The sequence below is a fragment of the Eleutherodactylus coqui genome, chromosome 7, assembly GCF_035609145.1.
Source record: "Eleutherodactylus coqui strain aEleCoq1 chromosome 7, aEleCoq1.hap1, whole genome shotgun sequence".
NCBI lineage: Eukaryota > Metazoa > Chordata > Amphibia > Anura > Eleutherodactylidae > Eleutherodactylus > Eleutherodactylus coqui.
The window spans coordinates 77,416,349-77,442,116 of record NC_089843.1 but is presented as its reverse complement, the minus strand read 5'-3'; the positions used below and the strand labels follow the sequence as shown (position 1 = coordinate 77,442,116).

Below are 25,768 nucleotides of genomic sequence, written 5' to 3'. Positions count from 1 at the left end.
TGACATTTTATATTATTTCCCAAGGAGGACTAGTTATCCATAGTTAGCATTAAGTAGATATATGGTAAAAGTTTAATTGCTCGTCTATCCCTATGCTGTTATTCACCCACAGCTCTGTATTCTTAAATAAACATGTTTTTTTTTTGTAACTCCACATGCCGCACTATATCCTCGCTCTTGCGTCGCCCTACGACCACCATGATATCTATACAGTCGGGGTCCCTACATATGACGATATTTGGAGGATATGTTTCATTATAATCCTTCCTCACTTGTTGAGTGCAATGGATTGTATCACCTCTTGACATGTGGCATTCCAGTGATTAGTACTTGTCACTTTAGTCTGTATCACAGGTCATGTTTCTTGGTTTAGCTATGTAGCCTAGCAGCTGAAGACTCTATATATAGCAACACTTTTGAGGTATTTTTTCTGAAAATAGTGGAGATTGATGATGCTACTATATATGAATGTTTCCCATTAGCTCTGTTCAGAGATGGTAATAACTGTTTATGACAGTTTCAGTCTTTATCCCATTAGCAGGCTGTAGAAATTTACAGCATTTTACCTGAATTTTTGGATATGAAAGGCATGAGCCAATTTTCCTGCTGCTTTTTATTTTTTTAGACGTCCATTCTTCCTGTAGCATTGTCACCAGAATGACACCATAATAGGGCAATTCACCATCCTCCCAAAATAGTGCTAGTCACAGTGATCCCAATGACAGCCTCAATCACTTTAAAGAGGCACTTACCTTTCAGACAACCTATGCTCATCTAACAGCCTGTGTGTGCTTCATCAGTCTTGTAATATACTTCTATTCAAAATGTTGTTGTTATACCACTGTAAATCAAGTTTGAAGTGGCTGTCACTATGGGTAAGCCTTCTAGCCCCTCTGCAATCTATTGCTAGGTATTGGGTATCTGTAGTAACAGGGATGCTAAGATTTTGGGGAGGAGTTATCGTTGGTGTGTTTGTGTCTCAATTATCTTGTGAAAGCAGAGGGTGGGATTCATATACTGCCACTCTGCTGATTGGAGTAGACAGAGTGCAATGCAACATGGGAAGTGCAGGGAAGGAAGTACAGGACAGTGAACTACTGGCAGAATGCTAGGCTTGCTACGCACACCCTGCCTAAAAGGAGATTACATCAGTAGGGCAGCAGAAAAATTAGGAAGATCACCTGAAAATCAGAAATGATAAACACAAAACAGGATACAAAAAGTACAAACAGCAGCAAATGAAAGTGTAGTGTTTAGGCACTGCATTGGAGCCTTAGGTGTTGTAGCTGCAGGTCTGGAGAGTAGTAAGGGTGTTCTATGCTTGCACAGTTATGGGTGTAATAAGACTGACACTGTTCTAGGACAGTTTACCTTTCACATTACCAGCCTCAAAGCTCCACGAAAGTCAAAGTGTCCTAAAACAGTGTCTTATTACACCCATAACTGTGCAAGCACAAAACAACCATAACTGTGCAAGCCTGTTATCCCCAAAATAAACCCAGCCAAAGTGCCCCCATAACAGTGCGCGTCGGTTTATCTATAACAGGGGCCAACATTCCTATAACAAATCCAGCATCAATGCCCCATATAACAGTGCTAGCAATAATGCCCATAGAGGTTTCACTCACAGTGCCTCTATAATATAACCTGCTCATGGCTTCAGAGCTGCGCTCTTGTTCCAAGCGGAGGGAGTTACATGTGAGTGCTCAGTCAATACTTTTTGCACATCTAAAGGATATGAATACCTTTGGAGGACATTTTTTCACTTAAATATTTGTATTTTGGGCTGATAATCATTTTTGAAAAAGAATGCAATCCATTATTGCGTGACGTTGCTCTAATGTAAGTCTATAGGAGCAGATTACATTGCATGTGTAGATGCGGTATCCCGCTTCCACCATTCCAAGCTTCCTCAATTGATTTTCCTCCCTCGTCCCACCCGAGTTTGTGCCCTGATCTCACATTGTATGAGCGCTCTACTAAGCCAAACTCACAGCATCACAGGGGTGTTTCTACACGAGTCCGGACGAGAAAGAGACGTATCCATGTATAAGAGGAAACAGATGGAGGAAATTTACTGCATATCAAAACTGTTGCAAAGAAGCAGTAAAGCGGGTGGCTTTTTTTTTGTCACATATGTATTTTTTTTCTTGACACTTTTTTTCTTATTGAAAAACTTATTGGAAAATGCCAGAAAAAAACAGCGGAGCGTGCTGTGGTTTACAAGAAAAAAACCTAAAAAGTGCAGGAAAAGTGAGAAAACCACCTCTATAAAAAAAAAACAATGTTTGGAGGGCGTTTCATAACTTACCCCCTTAGTGACCACCGATATTTCTTTGGGCGGCCTGTATCGGCGGTCCATGTATGAAGAGAAATCGTGCAGGGGTCTCTCTTCATACATCGTGGCTGCTGGCTGTTTCTTCCAACCGATATCCGGCGGCAGCAGCTCCAATGAGCTGCGTGTTACCCTTAGAAATGCCACTGACAGCGGCATTTAAATCCCCGAATGATGTTCGGGGGTCACGTACGGCTTCCCCGCTGCGATAACATCGCAGGGAGCCGTGCAGGTGTCATGGCAGCCGGAGGCCTTCTAAAAGGCTCCAGGGCTGTCATGGCAGAATGCCTATCAAGCCACCCCCGTGGAGTGTCTTGATAGATTGCCTGTCCGATCACAGAAGAATATAATGCTATGGAATTACATCATACTGCAGGAGCGATCGAAGTATTGCAAGTTGCTGCCGCTGTGGGGACTTAAAAAAAACGGAAAAATAAGAACAATAAAGTTTTACTAGTTATTAAAAATTAAAGTAATAAAATTAAAAAAAACCTTTTGCCATATTTGTAATGAAATAGTAAAACAAATACATATTTGGTAACGCTGCGTCCGTAAAAGTCCAATCTATCAAAGTAACACATTATTTATCCCGCATGATGAACATCCGAGGAAAAAAAAAAGAACGCCAGAAATGCGCTTTTTTGGTCACCCTGTCTCAGAGAAAAAACGCAATAAAAAGCGATCAAAAAGTCGTTTGTATCCGTATATACCAACACAAACAAGAGGATGTACCGCACAAAATGAGCCCTCGCACAGCTATGTCAGCATAGTTATTGCGTGTAGAAGGTGCAGCAGAAAATAATGTTAAAAAATTCTATATCTTTGGAAGAAAATACAAGTAGTACAGCAAAATAAAAAACTATAAATTTGGTATCGCAGTAATCGTACTGACCCATAGAATAAAGTTATCACATCATTTTTGTTGCAGTTTGTGCGCCAAAGAAACAAAACGCACCGAAAGATGGTGGAATTTCATTTTTTCCCCAATTCTTTTGCACTTACACAGCTATTTACACGCACATATACGCCGCCTGATTGGCTGAGCGCTGTGACCAATCACAGGCAGCGCTCAGCTGTCATTCAATGAATGGCTGTGCGCTGCCTGTGATTGGTCACACCGCTCAGCCAATCAAACCCTGCAATTTCAGGAGGCAGGGATTTTTAAATCCCCAGCGAAGAGAAAATGCTTCAGAAGAGTGTCGGGGAGCCTGGGGGAAGATGTGCCAGAGCTGGACAGCGCTGGAGAGGTGATGTATATATTTTTCTGTATTTTTTCAAGCAGCTAGGGCTTATTTTCAGGGAAGGGTTTATATTTCAAGCCCGCCCCCCCCCTCCTCCCCGAAAATCTATGCGTGGGTTGCAGTGCCGGCCCCATTGAAAGCAATGGTATAGCTTCGCAGTCCTCTACCACTGGCACAGAGCTTCTGTCACACGCATTTGGCAGATACATGGAGCGCTTTTCTTTTGCGCACATAGGCACGCAAAAAAAAATCTCTTGTCTTACAGAGCCCTTAAGGGAAACTAGCGCACCTTTAAAAAAAGGGCAAAACTTTTGTGCAAGCAGTGCTTGTGCCAAATTTTGTAACTTTCTACTTGAAAAAAAGGCTTCATAAATCTGGCTCTTGTACACTAGTTTAGATTCTGGCACATTTGGCTTAGTAAATCTCCTCCATTATGTTTTGGGTAGTTGACACATTAGACAAATTTGTTTATTTTCATGAATAAATGGTTTACTGGTGACTGGATGGGGTGCAGAGGTTTTATAGTTGACGGTTGCTGGGTGGGCGCTCCCTTCTTATTATGGCAGCTCCGAAGTTTCGGGCGTATTACAATAATGATATCAGTAAAAAGCACATTTCGTCCACATCTCAGTTTATGCGATGCACTTGTAACAAATTGATTCAAGTGCACTTTTGGAAAGAGAGAGGGCAGGACAGAATTGATTTTGTGGTCAATGAATTGACTTCCATGACGAGACTGAGGTTTGAGAGTTTTTTTTATGCTAACAAGCAAACATAATCTTATTCAGATGGGGATGATTGATGTCGCTTTCCTCTAATGTACTACATATACAGTATTACGCCGCACAGTGATTCCCATTTGCATTCGAAATAGAATATATGAGCCTTTTATGAAGATTGCCTTTCAGAGGGTTAAAGAGACAGATTATAGTTACAGATGTAGCAGGGCTGAAGTTGTCATTAACTCTTTGGGGCTTTAGTATAACAGATTCACTTATTCAGAGGGGATTTCCCAATATTGAAAGCTACTCCCCCCCCCCCCCCCCCCCCAACTGGAGGTTGTGTACCCCAAACGAATAGAGTGGCGGTCATGCATGTGGTCTACCACATCATTCATCTCATTGTTTATGACTCATTGTTACATTTTTGTGTCTACAGTATTTATACTGTGTGTGTATATATATATATTTGCTACCAGTGTGTCCTACATAAAAGGCACATGGCAGGTAGGAGGCCATGTGGCATTGGGGCACAAGAGCTTGCACTTGCTCCTCAGGGGGTACAACACTGGATCATGTCATGGTAGTTCTTAAAAGATATCTATTAATCAGTATGAAGCCTGACCAAGATACATTGATCTATATGTATATATGCCTTTGATCTTCTGAGTAACACTGTACAGATGGAGCAAATGGTGTTTTCTGTGGTTTTAGCCTGCACTAGATCTACCGTCTCTTCTCATAGTCTTGTCACCTTGCACAAACTATGTATTCTGCTGACAGATTCTGCTCCGCTGCATCTTAATGCCAGGATACTAATGATCTTTTATAATGTATATGCTATAGTGCTATGCGGATGCTATATGGAAGGGTCACATGCCAAAAGAAATGAAAGAAACCTGGTTTATGTCCTGCCTTGAATGCTGCGTGATTAAATCAGTGGTCTATTCTGTAAGCCGTTTCTTTGTATTGTCCATTGTTCTCGCCGTATTGGTAAAACATCTGCTTAGAAGCTGTACAGTGATATTTTAATCAGATTCTCCCGTGCACAGAGTGCCGAGCCGCGGAAATAGACATGTTTGTCTGTGATATCTGAGAAAAGTATTGTTGATCCATGTCACTGAATGGAATGAAAGGTTTTTCTGTAGGGTCAGTTTCAATTAACTTTGAGGTTATGAAAAGGAAACATGCGCAGTATATAACAGTGTTCTATATCTATTACTATCAGCTGGGATATGAAAATACTCTACAGAAGGATAGATAGATATGAGACAGATAGATATGAGATAGATAGATAGATATGAGACAGATAAATATGAGACAGATAGATATGAAATAGATAGATATTAGATAGATAGATAGATAGATAGATGTGAGATAGATAGATGTGAGATAGATAGATAGGTATGAGATAGATAGATGTGAGATAGATAGGTATGAGATAGATAGATAGATAGATAGATAGATAGATAGATAGATAGATAGATAGATAGATATGAGATGGATAGAGAGATATGAGATAGATAGATATGAAATAGATAGATATGGGACAGATAGATATATATGTGATAGATATGGGACAGATAGATATATATGAGATAGATATGAAATAGATAGATATGGGACAGATAGATAGATATGAGATAGATAGATATGAAATAGATAGATATGGGACAGATAGATAGATAGATAGATATGAGATAGATAGATATGAGAGAGATAGAGAGATAGATATGGGATAGATAGATAGATAGATAGATAGATAGATAGATAGATAGATAGATAGATAGATAGATATAGATATGAGATAGATATAGATATGAGATAGATAGATATGAGATAGATAGATAGATATGAGATAGATAGATATGAGATAGATAGATAGATAGATATGAGATAGATAGATAGATAGATATGAGATAGATAGATATGAGATAGATAGATATGAGATAGATAGATATGAGATAGATAGATAGATAGATAGATAGATAGACAGATAGTTAGATAATGAGAGATAGATAGATAGATAGATATGAGACAGATATGACAAATGAGATAGAGAGATATGAGATTGAGAGATAGATGATAGATAGATATGAGATAGATATGATAGATAGATATGAGATAGATAGATAGATAAGATAGATACTTAGAAAAGATATAGAGTGGGCTACAGAAAACTAGCCCAATACCATACTGAGCGAAAGCTGTCTCCAGTTTAATTTCCCCCCTTTGGCTTGTTTGCTTTGCACTGTGTGGTGTTAGTGCTCTGATATCACTCTGTTCCTTTATGATGCCGGTGTGGTGATGCAGCACAAGGTCAAATCTTGCGATTACTGTGAGAACCAGAGGAGATAAAAATGTGTGCTTTGTGCGCTTCCGTTGTAGAAAGTGATTTACCTGGTGAAAAGTGAGTGGGAACCTCTATCCAGCTGCGGCTCTCCGGCTAGATATCTTCATTGAATATTATGAGAACACGCTGGGATCTTGACTAAACTCTACAACTATGCTGCTTAGAGGACTGGCTGAAGACCTAGGCCTGAAAATGTTCCCGATCTTGTGCTGTGTCACCTGGCAGCTCACAAAGGAATGTAAGGCTGGCAAATAAAGTTAAGTTTTCTTCTGCATCAAGTGTCACTATCCAATGTGTGGTCACAGCCAATTCAGCCCATTACCACATCGCTGGTGGTGCCATACCTGGTAGGCAAGAATCCATTTGCTGTTGACCCAGTGCAGTTTGGCCTTTAGATGTACCCAGGGCCTCAGGTCCTCATCACCATAAGAACTGCCCCTGTATCCACCCCCTCGCTGCCAGCCCTTCTTTGCACCCCTCAACAGCTGTGCAGTTAGGTCATTGTAGATGCTCTCTTACGTGATCCATGTGAACATGGCTTGTCTGTGGCCATTGGAGCATCACCGGGTCAGTGTGCTGGGCAAGACATTTGCATCAAATGAGCAAATTGTAGGCTATGTCTACCCATCACGGTAGTGCCTGTGTAGGTATAAAAGGCAGGATGTAGCACACAAGTTGTTATTGTGTTGGCCATGTTAGCGAAGTGCCAAGCAATCTTGAGGTTCGTGGAAGGATTGGGTGTGGCCTGATCAGTAGCTACAAGAGAAGCCTGGTAAACATGTTGAAAGGTTTGGCACATCCTAAATACGTAAGCTCTGAAAGAATCCGTGGAGCCCCCTGTTCAGAGATAAAGTTCCCCTGCAGTAGGACTGAGGAAGCTCCAGTCATTGACCCACTGATCTGCTAAGTCAGAAAGATAGAGCTTTACCCCAAAGAGATTGTCAGTGTATACCGTTGAGTGCTAGCAGAGTCACGCCAGGCCTGCTAATTTACTAAGAGACTATTAATAAATAAAGCCCAAGAAAATATAAGGAGCTGGAGAATATACAAGAGAGTCTATAAAGAATCTCTGTAATTTACAGAAAGCCACTGAATATTTTGCTAGTAGTAGTAGTCAGAGACTCTACTTGACTCCACCAGGCCTGGCAAGCCAAGACACATATAGAGACTGTGATTACACAAGAGTTTTCTGTGTAGATAGAGACTGCATTTGATTCCACAAGAGTTGGCAAGCAAAGTGTTGCCAAGATACCGGAGTCTGTATTGTCGTGTACTACAGATTGCATTGCCAAAGTGGCACCCAGCACGCACAGTTCCTGGAAGTCAGGTGACCTGTGCAGCCAATAAGAGGCCGTAGCTTCGCCGTCCCAAACTCCTGGCATCATGGCGCCCAGGATGGAAGGCTGATGCCAGGAGTTTGGATGCTGAAGCTACGGCCTCTGATGGACTACAGCAGTCACCTGACTTCCGGCAGATGTACACGTCGGGTGCCAGGGACGGAGCTGCTTAGCTGTGTCCCAGGGGGGCTCAAGATAGGAGTGTATGATCTCGTTTCTTGTTTTATTAAATGCCCAGCCGTTAATATTTTTTTTTTTTGTAGTGACAAAACCCATATAATCTAACTGCACATAGGGGATCCCCACAAGGTCATCATTTAAAGGGGTTCTTTAGGGTATTCAAAAGAGATCTCTTATTGCTCAGCTTTTTATTTTACATTGAGTTGAACTTGCATTGTGGCTTTTCCCTTGTTTATTCACTTCTTCGAGTATGCCTCGTGCCCATGTATTCTTCTCTCAAACTCATACCGCCAATCAGTATAATAGTCCGTTGTATTATTTCATGCTACACAAATGATCTATGTTTGGACTGTATATATGAGTTTATCATTCATTTCACCTTTCTTAATAATCCTGCGGTATCTTCCCTTTTAATTATCCCCGTAGTTTTATAAATTGCTCATGTAATATTATTCCGATCCTTGCTTTTTTTTTATAGTACTGCACATTAAATCATACCCAACTCTTATATTTGGCTCCACCCCAGACATCGAGGAAATGACTTGATTTTCCGTAAATGGGGAGGGGGGGGGGGGGGGGGGTATTAATCTTGCCACCTACAGACCCCATATTTTCTGATAATAGGCCTGCATCAGTGTCTCTTCCCAGTACTAGATCAGCAGTTTATTCCGCCCCTCCCAAATATATGGGGACACATTAGTCATTAACCATTAGTCAGTGCTTTTGCCATAAGTGGATGACACTGGAGATTTATGATGTCACTGCCGGACTTTTAGGAAGGTTAAACCATAGAGGGGGGAATAAAATTACCAATAATTAAATTTGCAAGCAGGTTGCCATTCCCAGTGGATTTATTGCTCCTTCGGGGTAGATGGTACGTCCCTTGGAAACACAACAGCAAATACAAAGAAGCCTCATCCGGCCGTCTTGTTCTTCATTCTTTTACATAATTAAGCTCCGATTCTTTTTGAGAACGCTGAAGCAGCATTTAAAGGAAAGTCATAAACGGATCTATAAATAAAATGGCATTACCGCAAGGACATTATTGTAATGACTTGATGCAATAGCTTAGAATAATAGCCACTGGCCTTTATTGTCTGACAGCTCTGCCGAGAGGAAGCGCTGAGCGTGATGTCTCTGTTATTCCAGGACAGTAGTGCGCTACGGCATATCTCCCGGCATATGGCTGCACATCTATTATACAATGCAGTGTGATTACGCCTGGTCTCCTATTAGATTCCATATGTTCTAATTGTAACTTACCCTGAGCCACAATAGTAGTTCCCAGAAGCTAAATGTGGATATTCCTTACAATTCCTTCAGATCCACATTCCCTTCTATAGGGGGCAGCACTATTATAATTAATGGGGATGTAGGAGAGATATTATAGTTAATGCTTATACTCACATGTGCATGGACTGTTACGGATCTGTGTGCTGCCGTATGCCGCTTTCTTTTATATTCTGCCATTCAAGTAGTGCTTCAAGGGGATAATACCGCAATGCTGCATGCAATGGAGTCATCCCGAGAATCATCGCTCATGTGCTTTTACACGGGAGCAATAATCGCTCACTGAATGCAGGTGTGGCAAACCGGAGATCTCTTACAGCTGCCTGCCGCTATTCACTGCAAATCGTGATTGTTCCCAGCAAGAAATGCCAAGTAATCTTGTAGATATGATACCTTTTAATGGCTAACAAAAATACATGATGTTAATGCAAGCTTTCGAACCTTTCAGGGTTCTTCCTCAGGCTTAACCCTGAGAGGTTGGAAAGCTCACTATAACATCATGTATTTTTGTTGGTCATTAAAAGCTATCATATCTACAAGATTACTTGGTTTCTCTTGCTGGGAACAATCATATTTTGCTCTACTGGCTAACATGGTACTAAACTTTTTTATGACGACGCAAAGCGTTTTTGATTAAATACTCATCAATTATGTGGAATTGCAATCCTCACGCGCATGTTTCATGCACGTGAAGGGATCATAAGTGTTTCCCATTGACTTCAATGGGAAATATCGCACTCACACTTGCATGCACATCTTACGGCATGCTAGTGCCATACAATGTCTTTGAAGGTCCCATTGATCCCAATGGGTGAGGAGTTCCAACGGAAAGCCCAAAAATGCAACGTGCTGTGATGTGAATAAATCCATTCAAAAGAATGGATTTCATATTCAGAAGAGTTTTGTGCGCATTGCATTGCACAGACCTTGCGTGAGAATAGCACTCATGTGAATATAGCTGGTTAGATTCAGGATGTGACAACTGCTTTCAGCAATCAGAAATTCCATCTTTACAGTTGTCACTTCCCTTTCACTAAATGACAGTGCACAGGAATTAATAAGTAGGGGGCGACAGTGAGCACAGTAGGAATCTTCCAGCTGAAAAATAACTCTGTGCTCTACCTGGAAGTGCATGGGAATTACATAAAAACAGATTTAGCTAAATGTATTTGTATGATGCCTATGCAGTGTTTAGCTAATAGACTTGAATTGCTGTTTAAGGCTTCCGTCACACACTTTTTAGTGGGTTAAAAAATGCTGGGAAATTCATACATTTTTTACATGTGTTTGCTTCAGGCTTTTAAAAAAAAATTCTATATCAAAATCACAGTGTTTATAATGCATTTTATAACTCGCTATTGACCTGCGGATAACATCTGGTCGCAGCGTTTTTGTCAAGCAAAAACAGCAGGAAACGGCTCAAAAATGATGAGATTTCTTAAAAACGCTATGTGTGAAACTACACTTATATAATAATAGTATTGTAGATACATCAGATCACCTTCTCCTGTTCTGGATATACTTTGGTGATTTTTTTTTTTTTAATAGAGGTATGTTAATTTATTGTTTAACCTTCTATACAGATTTTTTGGATTGCCCTTAAATAGTACTGTAACAATTGTTTTATTTCAATCATTGAAATTACTTTCTACAGTAACAATAAAGTAGGCTATGTTTGACAACCATAAGGAAACATAGATACAAAAATAGTTTTATTTCATATCTATCTATATCATATCTATCTATATCATATCTATCTATCTATATCATATCTATCTATCTCATATCTATCTATCTGTCTCATATCCTTCTATCTATCTATCTATCTATCTCATATCTATCTATCTCATATCTATCTATCTATCTATCTATCTATCTATCTATCTATCTATCTATATATATATATCATATCAAGATATCTATTGATCTATCTCATATTTATCTATCTAATATCTATCATCTTTCATCTATCTCCTATCTATCATCTATCTCATATCTATCTATCTATCTATCTATCTATCTATCTATCTATCTATCTACCTATCTATCTATCTATCTATCTATCTATCTATCTATCTATCTATCTATCTATCTATCTATCTCATATCTAGCTATCTTGCAGTAAACACACTTGTCATACCTTTCTGTGTTTGGGAGTTACATTTTATGACAGATACATGCTTAGATTAGTGTCCAGATATAACATAGAATAATACAATCCATAACTATAATTGTATACACATCTGTACAAAAGCACTTAGCTTAACAATAAACATATGTCAAGTGACACTAAATATCGGGGAAAGAAACTGCTTAGAACTTTTTTGCCCTTAGTTCTGATTAACATTTGCATTGTGTTACAATTTCCTCGTGTATTCGTGCTATACTAATGTACACTACAGTTTTATTAAAGCCGCATATAAATCAAAGTGATATTCAAACTGCTGAAGGTCATTATTTGCTTCACTTATGAGATCAAATGTCAAGCTAGCACAGTCGGGTCACATCTACAGAATAGTTCAATATACTTTACTTGTGAAATAATTATAAAAATAGGATAGATTGATCGATTCATTGATATGATAGACACAGATAGATAGATAGATAGATAGATATGAGATAGATAGATAGATAGATAGATAGATATGAGATAGATAGATAGATAGATAGATAGATATGAGATAGATAGATAGATATGGGATAGATAGATAGATAGATATGGGATAGATGGATAGATAGATAGATATGAGATAGATAGGGGATAGATATGAGAGATAGATAGATAGATAGATATGAGATAGATAGATAGATATGAGATAGATAGATAGATAGATAGATAGATAGATAGATAGATATGAGATAGATAGATAGATAGATAGATATGAGATAGATAGATAGATAGATAGATAGATATGGGATAGATGGATACATAGATAGATATGAGATAGATAGGAGATAGATATGAGAGATAGATAGATATGAGATAGATAGATAGATAGATATGAGATAGATAGATAGATATGAGATAGATAGATAGATATGAGATAGATAGATAGATATGAGATAGATATGAGATAGATAGATAGATAGATAGATAGATAGATAGATAGATAGATATGAGAGATAGATAGATAGATAGATAGATATGAGATAGATATGAGATAGATAGATAGGAGATAGATAGATAGATAGGAGATAGATAGATAGATATGAGATAGATAGATAGATAGATAGATAGATAGATAGATAGATAGATAGATAGATAGATAGATAGATAGATATGAGATGCATATATAGACAGATTGAAAATAGATAAATAATATAAATGTGTGTTTTACACTTAAATATCTTTATATATCTAGTTATGCGCAACCTAAAAAAATAATAAATATTATTTCTTACAATACATTTTTTATTCTATTAAATACTCTCTTCTAAAATAGCATTATATAGCAATTATTCATTCTCTTTTTATTTTCAGATTTTTAGCATGCCAATAAGGATAAATTGTATATTGTGTAAATGGAAAATAAGTTTGGAGAAGTTACTGTGAATGTAAAGTCTAAATGGGTTTTTTAATATCATTATCTCGTAGCCCATCTGATTTCATTATTTATACAATCAATTTCATGTAATACAATTTCACAACATTGTGGCAGTACTGTTGATATTTTTAAGTATCTTCTTCTTATTAAGGACAATAATTCTTTTCACTTCCCAACATTCTGAAATTCTTGCATGTAAATTTAACCTATGCAGTATGTGTCTGTGTGTGTGTGTATACGTGCGTATATATATATATATATATATATATTGTATACATGTGTGTGTGTGTATATGTATTGTATACATGTGTGTGTGTGTGTATATATATACTTACACTTACATATGCACACTTCTTTTAACTTTTCCAAAAGTTTGTTTCAATTGTTTTTATCTGTTCCTTTCCAGTGACCTCAGTGAGAACCAAATCCAGGCAATCCCCAGAAAAGCATTTCGTGGTGCGGTAGATATTAAAAATCTGTAAGTATTTTCCTGTGGAGCCGTATCATTTGGCCTTTATGACATTCTGTAATGCAGCGCATACCTTAATACCGCAAAATTCTAATGTTTTATGATGTTCAAACAATATTTTGACCTGTTTGAAAACTCTAAACCAGTAGAAGTCTTACACAGGAAATCATTCCTAGATGTAAAGCTGGGAGCATACACACTATTCCTGCTCTGCTGCCCTGCTTTGATTCTAAGAATTGTTAAGAGACACAATAAACATTTTAACTCTTTTAACTCTTTATAATATAGATTACACAATTTCCATGCAACCAAATCAGTGATTGTTTATGTGCTTTACAACACTAGGAGATATTTATAGGGCCTGGTGTAAAATAAAAAGCTGTCTTGTGATGTATGTATATGTGTATATATATATATATATATATATATATATATATATATATACACACACATTTTTTTAATCTCATATTTGTACTGATTGTTAGTAGTTTTTGTAAGTATTTTTTTATGTATGGTATTCTTATGTTTGCCAATACTTTCTGGCAATACTTTGGACAATATATATACCTATATATGGAATATTAACATTTTAAATCATCAGACACTGTAAGTGGAGATGCATTACAATACAAAAAGATTTATAATCACTCTTATGTATGTGACTGTTTTAGTTGCCCTCTCGCTTACCCGTGTCTTCTCTATCTGCTCTAGTGATGACCTGGCAGTACGAGCCTCTGCCAGGCTCGCACTGAAAGAGCACAGGCCGCGATTTTGTTACCGCGCGGTCAAATCATGGCTGTCTGCATGGGATTGCATAAACCAAGGGTGGAAATTCTGCGCAAAATCTCGCTGCAGAGTTTCCACCAGTGTGCATTCAGCCATAGTGTGTGGAAATGGTACTGTTTTAGGGAGCCTTGCTGAATGGGCAATTAATGTGCAGCATTAGCATGGATCTAGATTGAAAGCATGCTATGAACAAGCAGAGGGATAACGAAAAGAGACTCTGTCAACTACTTTAATCCAAAATAGCTGACCTTGTAAACTTAGAATGGGAAGACTACTTAGCAGGCTTTTCAATACACTGCAGCCAGGGGTGTAACTATAGAGGATGCAGAGGATGTGGTTGCACCCGGGCCCAGGAGTCTTAGGGGGCCCATAAGGCCTCTCTTCTCCATATAGGGAGCCCAGTAGTATGAATAAAGCATTATAGCTGGGGGAACCTGTTACAGATTTTGCATTGGGGCCCAGGAGCTTCAAGTTATGTCTCTGGGTATGGATACAGATGTGGGATGGGGGGGGGGGGGGGGGGGGTAGGTTACCTGAACTCTTGCACCTGGGCCCCTGAGCCTTTAGTTACGCCCCTGACTGCAGCAGCTGGTTTGATCATTGACACCGAGGGAACTGTGGAGAAGGTAAGTATAAAACTTATATCCTCAAACTTAGCATAGCTTATAGGGCTCAAAATAGCTGACAGATTCCCTTTAACCCCTTAGTGACGAAGCCGGTTTGCGCCTTAATGACAAACTAATTTTACTTTTTTTTTTCATCGTCGCATGCCAGCAGCCATAACTTTTTAATTTTTCCTTCGACATAGCCGTATGAGGGCTTATTTTTTGTGGCATCACATATAATGTATTTGTATAACTTTTATGAAATTTTTCAGGGGTTTGGGGAAAAAAATAAATTCTGCTATTTTGTTTTTTTTATTTCATTTTTACAACGTTCTGTGTGAAAATAAATATTGTGGTAATATTATTCTCTAGGTAACACAGTTTCGGCGATACAAAGTTTATACAGTTTTTTTATGCTACTTTTGCACACAATTTTATTTTATTTTTTTTCAAGATTTGCATTTTTATTTTTCCATTGATGGAGCTCTATATTGGCTTGTTTTTTTTTTGCCGGATAAGCTCTAGTCTTTATTTAGCCAATTTTTGGGAACATATAACATTTTGATTGATTTTTATTCCATTTTTTTCAAGAGGCAAGATTGACAAAAGCAGCAATTCTGTGATTTTTTTTTTTGGCAGTTTTTCACACTTAAAAAAAAAAAAATATATATATATATATATATATATATATATATACCGTATATTCTGGCATATAAGACGACCTTTTCACCCCAAAAAATCTGATCTGCAGTCGGGGGTCGTTTTATACGCAGGGTATACAAAAAAAAAAAAGATGTCAAAAAAAAAAAGCAGTACTCACCTCCCCCGGCATTCTGCGGCGCTGCTGCAGGCTGTCGCTCCCTCCTCAACCCCGACAGAGCATTGCTTTCTGGATGCGGGGCTTGAAATCCCCGCCTCCAGAAAGCTAATGCTGTGATTGACTAACTCACGCGGCGTCAGCCAATCACAGCCATTCAATGACATCATTGAATGGCTGTGAATGGCTGTGATTGGCTGACGTCTCTAGCCATGGATGCCTATCTTGAGTGTTACAATATTAAATGTTATAATCTTTAATAAGTTCGGGGGGGGGGGGCTTCCTCTGGATCAACAGTAGAGGGTAATAGGCTGAACTGGATGGACATGGGTCTATTTTCAGCCTTACATAATATGTTACTAAGTAGGACTAGGGACAGCGAGAGAGACTGAACCTGTGGTGGGTGCTAGACCCACTTGTTATTCTTTGGGACTGCAAAATATGTGTTTTGCTACAATTGATATCAAAATATCCTCCAATGGACTGACATTGGTGTATAAGTGTAAAGTAAAAGTTTTGCTTTTGTTGCACCCATATTGCCTATCTTTGCCATATCATCAACCTGCATCCTCTTACATAATGTCCACACAATTGATTATTTATGACTTGTGACTGACCGTGTGGCTAGTGGTTTCCATTATTATCAGCGGCACAACCTCTGTTTATGTGGGGAGATGTGCCATTGACAAACGACCACTATATGTGGACATAAAAGATACAACAAGCTCATAAACAAGCAAATGCTTACCCACTGATTTATCTCTTGGTTGGACAAACTGCTTGTATGAATGCTCATTCGGTAGGTCTTTGGTCCATGTAAAGGGGCCTTAACCCTGTAGTGCCACAGCACGTACAGTATATGTACAGTCTAGGTTTGCATGGTCTGTATGAAACATGGACAGGAACTGAGCCCTGTCTTTGACAGTTGACATCTGGCGATAATGTCTGGTAACAGCTGTTAACCCCTTAAATGTTCCGATCGGCTTTCGGAGGTTCTGAACGACCCCCTCCGCAATGTGATTGTGATGTGCCATCTGGGTGTCATGGCAGCCAGGGGCGTTCTGAAGGCCCCCAAAGACTGACACGTATTTCTGCCTATTAAGACCTGAGCGCTGTCTGTGATTGGTCACAGCGCTCAGCCAATCACAGGCAACGCTCAGCCATTCATTGAATTCAATGATCGGCTGAGCACTGCCTGTGATTGGCTGAGCGCTCAGCCAATCAGACCCAGAACTTTCTGGAGGCGGTATTTTTAAATCCCTGGCCAGCAGAAAGTGCTTCAGAGTAGTGCCTAGGACCAAGTGAGAAGACACGCCGGGGCCCCAACAGCAGCGGAAGGTGATGTATATTTTTTTTACATTTTTTACAGTAGCTGCAGATGATTTTCAGGGGAGGGCTTATATTTCAAGCCCTTCCCCCAAAGTCACTGTGGGATTTGCCTGCATCCCATTGCTTTCAATTGGGCCAGCTGTAGTAGCGCCGGCCACATTGAAAGCAATGGGCATAGAGCTTCGGTCATGCGCATTTTTAAGATGTGTGAAGCGGGTTTTTTTGCGCACATAGGTGCGCAAAAAGCAACGTTTGTCTGGCTGAGCCCTAAATATGGTACATTAAATGGTATTCTATGGTACATTAAATAGCGCCATTGAAAAATACAAGTCCTATAGCAACAAACAAGCTCTCGACAGAAAAATAGGAGTTAGGCCGCACGCAAATGGCAGAGCCGGAATCCCGCAGCAGAAACCGGCCCTGGCAGCAGAAGCATCCACACGTACCTACTTTCTGAATCTTGAATCTGTACAACGGATGGTCCACATGGCTCGCCATCGGTCATGCGCGATATAAATTTTTGAAAAAAAACTCCTGCTTTTTCCACGGAATATGCGACCTGTCCGCAATGTCAATTGTGGGCGGCCTGTAAATCGGACGATTTCCATTGACTTTAATGTAAGCCGTCTGTATGGGGAACTGCAGGAAAATGGAACATGCTACGATTTTTCATTCGCGAGCGGAAACTGCATTTGTTTTTCGCTCATGTGCATGAAGAATGATTTTTCCATAGCACTCTATTCAGGGGGTTATTGCTACAGAACCCGGAGACTGACGCCCGCTGGATTCCGCTGCAGAAATCTGCCCGTGTGTGTGAGGCTTTATGATTTTGAAAGTGAGGAGGAGAAATCATTAATAAAAAAAGGCCACGTTCTTAAGGAATTAAAGCTGCACATTAACTTATAGCATTATAATGCTTTGTAAGTAATAAAGCCCCAATGACAGTCAGCTCTGCTACATCTCTATGTATTTGGTTGTGTGTAAATAGAAGATCTGTATCCCTCAGGCTTCCTATCTGTCTTCATTTTACTATTAAACAATAGAACAGTATGTGTAAGAGGCATCGCGGCACACGTAGCTCCATACCATGGAGAGCGGATAATAGTGATATATCGAGCCACGTCTAATCCTTATCCATCGCCTCACTCCTGCCTGACATGCTGCTCAGTCATAGCTGCTTACGGCCCGGCTGCCTTATTATCTGATTCATGATGATTTAGTAAATAGCTTCTGATATTGACAATGATGGTTTCTTACCAGCAATATTTAAAAACGGTCTATTTTATCAACTTCGAGGTTTTTTTCCCTTTCTCCCTCCTTTACTGTTGCATGAAAAATGGATGAAATATTTGCTGCTTTAGGCGGCCTGTCATTTTTCAGTCTGGTTTCCCAGTTGCCGGTTGTATCTGCGCACAGCTGTTGGCTTGCGGTTCTGAGGAACTGAAGAAAGTGAACGTCAGTGGTGAAGGAATGACAGGTGTCGGTGGCTTAGACATACGAGAGACTGACCTGTGAGACATAGAAATGTTTTGCCGGAGAGTTGGAAAGTCAGTAAGGGTGTTCTCCAAGTATTACGGAACTGTACGCATCATGGGGTCATGTAGGTCCAAACCTGCTGGAACCTGTTCTTTAATGGTTTCAAATTGTCTAACTTTTAAAGGGATTCTATAGAAAAAAAACATGATACTATGGGGCAGATTTACTAATTCTTCATAAGGGTGGCTACAGACGAGTGTATGGCAAATCTGTAGTACGGATTCATGTGACAGACATGTTTCTGATGACATTGCAACTGTATGTCTTCAGTATTTGATCGGTATTTGCCTTTGTACATTTTAATTTCCACCGGTCAAATACTGATCCCTATATAGAGGCAAATGTGCAAAAAATAGGTCATGCTGTTTTTTTGGGGTTTTTTTTTAAATGGCCATATAAAATACAGCCATTTAGATCATTATACAGAATTACAGGGGTCTGGAAAGTCTTCATTTTTTTTACATTTTGTTGTGTTGTAGCCTTGTGACATTTTTTTTTTAAATCAGGTTTTTCCCATCATTCTGCACTCAATACCCCATAATGACAAAGTGAAAACAAAATGTTAGCAAACTTTTTTTTTTTTTTAAATGAAAAACTAACAATTTACACCAACATAAGTATTCATACCCTTTGGTATGACACCTGAAATTTAGCTCTGGGGACCTCTCATTTTTCTTATTCATCCCTCAGATGTTTCTACCTTGATTGGAGTCCATCTGTGGTAAATTCAGTTGATTGGACATAATTTTAAAAGATATATCGCTATCTATATTAGGGTTTCACAGTTCATAATGCGAATTAGAGCTGAAACCAAGCCATGAGGAAGAAAGAACTACCTGTAGATCTCAACTGAAGAAGACTACAAAAAAATCTGCTGAACTGAAAGTTCCCAAGAGCACAGTGGCCTCCATCATCTTAAATGGAAGAAGTTTGAAACAACCAGGACTCTTCCAAGAGCTGACCGACCCACCAAACTAAGAATTGGGGAGAAGGGCCTTTATAAGAGAGGTGAGGAAGAACCCAATGGTCACTCTGGCTGAGCTGCAAAGAGCCTGTGTGAAGATGAGAAAAACTTCCAAAAGATCAACCATCCCTGCAGCACTCCACCAATCTGGGCTTTATGGCAGAGTGGCCAGAAAGAAGCCTCCTCAGTAAAAGATACATGAAAGCCCACCTGGAGTTTACCAAAAAGCACCTAAAGGTCCCTCAGACTGGGAAACAATATTCTCTGATCTGATGAAACCAAGATTGAACTTTTTGGCCTCAATTCTAGTTTTCCATTTTTTAAAAACTTACAAAGATTTCTAACATTTCATTTTCATTTTGTCATTATGACATATTAAGTGCAGAATGATGAGGAAAAACTTGAACTGTTTTCTAATTTACACAAGGCCACAACATAAAAAAAGGTAAAAAATATGGACCAAATATTGATGTGAAATATGCTCATCTGAAAGCGGCCTAGTGGATAGTGCAAACTTAGACTAGACCATTGTACGTGAAATGAATCTGTTTTATCACAGGGACTGTTGCTGAATGATAAATTAGACGTATCTTTAGACTTTCTAGTCTCAGTTTATACAACCTATTTCTTGTCTTAGTTTTATGCCAATTTTGGCAAACTTTCGGCAGACAGGATCACAATTAGGCCTGCCCTTTTTTTTCCACGAGACCATGCCCCTTCATATGAAGCCATGCCCATTTTCTGGATGCAGCGGAAAAAGTGTCTAAAACACGTCCTAAATGTAGTGCAAAGCATGTAAGATCATTTCCCTGCAGAGTTTGCCCTGGAAAGCTAGTACATTTTCAATAGTAAATCTGCTCTACTGTGTTAGGCCTACTGCAGAGCCTGGAGGGGCGGTGCATATGTGTTATATATTCGGTATTCTTTGAATCTTTGAGTCATGCTCCGCCTTTTTAGTTTCAGAACAGTATATCTATCTTCCTAGAGTGTTCCTTTAGGGCTCAGTCAGACGGACGGTTTTTAAATGCATGTTAGGTGCGTTTGCGATTCGCATCTATTAAGAACCAATGCTTTTCAATGAAAGCAGTCACATGTGCGTTTTTTACATGCAAATAAAATTCGCACCAGTAGAAAATAAAGCAGCGAATCGCAGAACACACCTAACTGCGCACAGCATTGCCATCTCTATCACAGCCGCAGCAGGAGATTCCTTGGATGTGAAACATTCAGGGGTTTCGCTTTGCGGTCAGTGGGGTTGGCGGCAGAAGCGCCGACCCCATTGAGAACATACAGAGAAGATCGTGATTCTCTGCCACAGCTGTGATAGCTGTAGCTGAGGACTTCTTCATCTCCATGGGGAGTCCCCTCCCCTTACTGAACACTGTGACAGAACTGTTACAGTGTTCAGTGACAAGGGGACTCCCCGCGGGGATGAAGAATTCCCTTGCCACAGCTGTCACAGCTTCTGTGCCAGCCGCGGCTGCATAGACTCCTATGGGAGTCTATGACAGCTGCTGGAGAAGGGAGGTAGGAGGTAGTTTAGCAGCGTGACAGCTATCTGTTTGCAATGGGAGGGGGCGGAACAGAGGTGGAGCTTAGCTTCACCTTTGTTACCGCCCCCTCGCATTGCTGACTGCGACAAGGGGTGCAGAGAGGGGGCGGGAGCTTAACACACTAGCTCCCACCCCGCCTCCTCCCCTTCCCGAGATACGGCGAGTGGGAGCGAAGGGGGAGACAGCTTAGCATAGCTAAGGTAGATTTGTGTGCCCGTTCATGTTTTTGCTTTGCCAGCAGGCAAATGTAAAAACTTCAATGCCCGTGTGAATCCAGCCTTAAGGCCCATTTACACAGAGCAATGATCACTCAAAAATCGCTTGAATGACGGTTTGAGTGACAGTTTTGAGCGATCATCTTTGCATAACTCTGTGTAGCTAATTAGCTACTAAAGAGTTATGCAGACGGAGTGGGACACTGCTGCTATAGCTTGGAGGACCATGTAGCTGTTTTGAATATGCAAACAGATGCATTGTTCTCGGTGCTTTCAGCTGGTGTCCCGCTGAGAACTGCCAGGTGCATTATAGCTGATAGAATGCTATCAGCGCCGCTCCGTGCGTCTTTTAAAATTTTTTTTTTTTTTTTTAAATAATTAGTAAAACTTTTTAAAACTTATTCTTACTTTTTTTAGCCCCATAGGGGACAGTAACTTATGATGCTTTGATCACTCCTGCAGTATGATGTAATGCCATAGCATTACATTATACCACAATCTGACAGGCATTCTATCAAGCCATGCCATAGGCACGACTTAATAGGCATTCTGCTATGACAGCCGTGAGGCATTTTAGAAGGCCCCCAGCTGCCATGACACCCGCAGGGCAACCCGCGATTTCATCTCAGGGAGTCATATCGGACCCCAGAATGTCACGGCATTTAAAGGATTATCAGCTCCGATGAGAGGCGCAGCTTATTGGTGCTGTTGCGGGCGGTGCTGGCTGTAAGAAACAGATGGCAGCCGCATCGTATGGAGTGATATTACCCCACGATCTCCCTTCATGCATGCCCAGAACATCCAGGACATAACTGTACATCCTATAGTTTTAAGGGGTTTAAAGTTTTTCAATGCATTACATTGTACCATATATTAAATGACTCCAGTACAAAAATCTAACTTGTCTTGCAAGGGACAAATAAAAAAAGTTATAGCTCTTGGAACGCCGGGATAAATGAGACCAAAAACCTGAAAAGTGTCTGGTTTATAAGGGATTGAATACCCAGGTCAGATCTGTTGCATCTGCATACCTAACCTGATCGATCTAATGCAAAGCTACACTTGCAGCTTTTCTGTAAGGTTAGTACAGTCAACTATTTGAGTCATCATGGTAAAGTGTTCAACAATGGTTTGGAAGAGTTGACGGGACAAGGGCACGCTGAGAGTTGTAGTTTTACAGTATCTGAAAGGACATAGGTTGCAGAGCACTGACATGGATTTTCACCCCGGTTTTGGGATAACTGCAGCATCACCGTACATTCATACAAGGGACATCTGCTTGTTTCTCCTAGACTCACTTCAGTCATTGTACGCAGCCCCCATGCCTGAGTGCTACAAAATAATGTGCCCCTCTAACCTTTACCCATGCTGGTGGCAGCTGCCATACGGCAACTAATAGAATTTCTCTAACATATTCCCCAACATTAAATGGAGGATGCTGAAGTGGCATTTTTTCAGGTTAATTGAACCAGTAAATTCTTAAGGGCCGCTTTTCATTTAGTTAATGTAATGCACTCTAAGGCAATCAGACGAGAGTGAGACCGTAAAGTGCTTAAGTAATCAACCTACGGCCCTGCCCATGCAAGTCTCATTGCCGGCACGCTCCATATTTATGTTTATTTCAGAAAAAAGGATAACATGAATTTATGGTGGCATTTACCGGTGACTGCCGGGGAATAAGGAGAGCTGCAGACTTTACGCTCTTACAGAAGACCACATAATCAACATGTTTTTCATGTTTGGCCATAAAACTGCTACTTCTGCATCCCCTAAAGTTACGCTGCTGTCGTCAACCATCTCTCTTAGGCCTTAGTCACACGGGCGTTTTTTCACGCGATTTGCGCATCGCATGACGGATGCGCATGCGCAAATCGCGTGACCGGCGCCGAAAAATCCGCCGAAAAATCACCCGAAAATCTGCTCCTAGCCGCGTTTCATTAGAAACGGGCCGGTGCTGTCCAGCGCATTGCATTCAATGGAGCCGGCAATACAGCCGGCTCCATTGAATGCAAGCGCTGCGGGCGAGTGTGGGATGAATTGTCGGGAAGGGGTTAAATATATAACCCCTGCAATGCATCCTGAAAAGTGAAAAAATAAAAAAAATGTATGTACTCACCTGCTCCTGGCAGCCGGAGATCCCCGCGGCCGTCCTGCAGTGGGTGTGAAGGGGGTGTGACTCAGGCTTGCCCCTGATTGGCTCAGCGCTGAGCCAATCAGAGGCAAGTCTCAGTCACACCCATTCATGAATTCATGAATGGGTGTGACTGAGATCAGCCTCTGATTGGCTCAGGCTGAGCCAATCAGGGGCAAGCCTGAGTCACACCCCCTTCACACCCACTGCAGGACGGCCGCGGGGATCTCAGGCTGCCGGGAGCAGGTGAGTACATCCTTTTTTTTTATTTTTTCACTTTTCAGGATGCATTGCAGGGAAGGGGTTATATATTTAACCCCTTCCCGACAATTCATCCCGCGCACGCCGGCAGCCCATTGCTTTCAATGGAGCGGCTGTATTGCTGGCTCCATTGAATTCAATGGGCAAACATCATTCTTCTCTGTCACAGCTGTTCCAGCTGTGGCAGAGAAGAATGATTTGTCTTCTATATGTTCTCAATGGGGTCGGCGCTGCTGCCGCCGGCCCCATTGAGCGCATATACAGAGGAGAACAGGAATCGCAGATCGCAGATAGGTGCGATCTGCGATTTCTGTTCTCTAATTTATCGGACGAGCGCATAAAAAGCGCTCATGTGTCCGATACCATTGCAAAGCAATGGTTTTAAAAAATCGCCGGACGCATGCGCATGCGCAAATCGCGGCAATAAATGCCCGTGTGACTGAGCCCTTAAAGCAATGCTCCAGTCAGGAGCTGAAAATTGATATGTACCGGCTATTTATTTTTTACTTGGATATTGCTTCTTGGCTGCCTTTTAGCTCAGCCTTCTGTTAGAAGAGAGAAGTGATCTGTAACTATAGTTTACTACAGTGTCTAATCTGATGTAGTCTTGGACACCCCCCTGGGTAATCATTGGTTCAGGCTGCCTCTTCTGCAGCTTTAACCAATGATATGACAGGAGGTGTGTCCCAGACTACTTCAGATTCTGCGCTGTAGCTAAACTGTAGTCACATATCAATATTCAGCTCCTGACTGGAGGGTTACTGTAAAGGGAATCTGTCACCTCAGAACAGCACAATGAACTAAGTTGTGGTGCTATTTGGGAAGGTAACGGGGAGCCAGAAGATTTTATGTTCACCCGTTACCCGATTCCTGCACTGTTCCCTGGTGAAGTCTTGTGGGGTCTGAAAATCTGACTCTTTTCAGACCACTGTGTGCGTGTACTCCCATAAAAGTCTACTGAATAGCATGGGCGCAGCAGTCTGAAAAGAGTCAGATTTTCACCATGCACGTAGACTTCACTGGTGGATGGCGGGGGAATGAGGATGTGGGTGAGTATAAAAAAAAATCCCTCACTCCCCATCACCTCCCAAAACAGCATCTTAAGGGCTCATTTCCACAGCTGTATGCGTAAAACATTGCATGTACCACGCAGCATTTTACCGCCATGTGAGCTGGCGGTGAGCCGGCTATCGCTGTGTATATAAGTAATTGCGCACTGTCCATGACAGTGTATCTCATGCACGCTGTCATGCGCAAGTTGACAAGTTTCTTAAAAATTCCCCACTCTGTCTTATAGCGGCGTTGCATATTCCACACCACACATGTGCAATATATTGTGTGTATATACAGAGTTTAATACGCAACCTATAGAGAACAATAGGGCTCTAAACGTGTAATATGTATTTACTCCATTCACCGCATATTAAAGGTGCGTACAACATGCGTATAATATGTGGTGAAATTACGCTCATGGAAATAAGCCCTAACTGATTGTGTTAAAGAGTCCTGAACAGCAAATATTTCACTGTGACAAAATGTCACTGGGGCTATAGCTGTTCACAACTAGGAAAGCTGAGTCACAACCCTTCTGTGAGCTGCAGCAGCTTGACAGCACTATAGTAGCATATGGGGCTCTACTTTCACATGAGCTTCTATTGTATCTCTGTAGGCCTCCAACTTCATACAGAGATACATAGACGTATGTTCATGTTCCATTGGGTGGCATCACTGGCATAACTATAGGGGATGCAGTTGCACCCAGGCCCAGGAGCCCTAGGGAGTACATAAGGCCTCTCTTCTCCATCTAGGGAGCCCAGTACTATGAATATAGCATTATAGTTGGGGGGCCCTGTTACAGGTTTTGCATTGGGGCCCAGGAAATTCAGGTTACGCCTCTACGTTAATGGGTTAAGAGAAGTTGGGGAGAACCAAGATAAACTTTTGCACCCAGGCCCATGAACCTTTAGCTACAACCTTGGGTGGCGTATAACGAACATAACACTTCTAGAGCAGAATACCTAGAGAATTTGGTGCCATAGACCCCATAAGAAGGCACATAATGTCCTTGGATCCTTGGCACAAAACCACTTGCATACTATGTC

The 25,768-nt window shown here is 40.7% G+C and overlaps 1 protein-coding gene across 3 annotated transcripts in view; it reads left to right on the top strand.

Annotated features, from left to right (window-relative positions):
• Positions 1-25,768, top strand: part of SLIT2 (slit guidance ligand 2) — a 350,471-nt gene that overhangs the window by 210,933 nt on the left and 113,770 nt on the right. For all 3 annotated transcript variants that reach the window (XM_066573234.1, XM_066573233.1, XM_066573236.1), the window contains exon 5: positions 13,407-13,478. In XM_066573234.1, the coding sequence (XP_066429331.1) occupies positions 13,407-13,478 (72 nt within the window). The remainder of the gene's footprint in view (positions 1-13,406; positions 13,479-25,768) is intronic.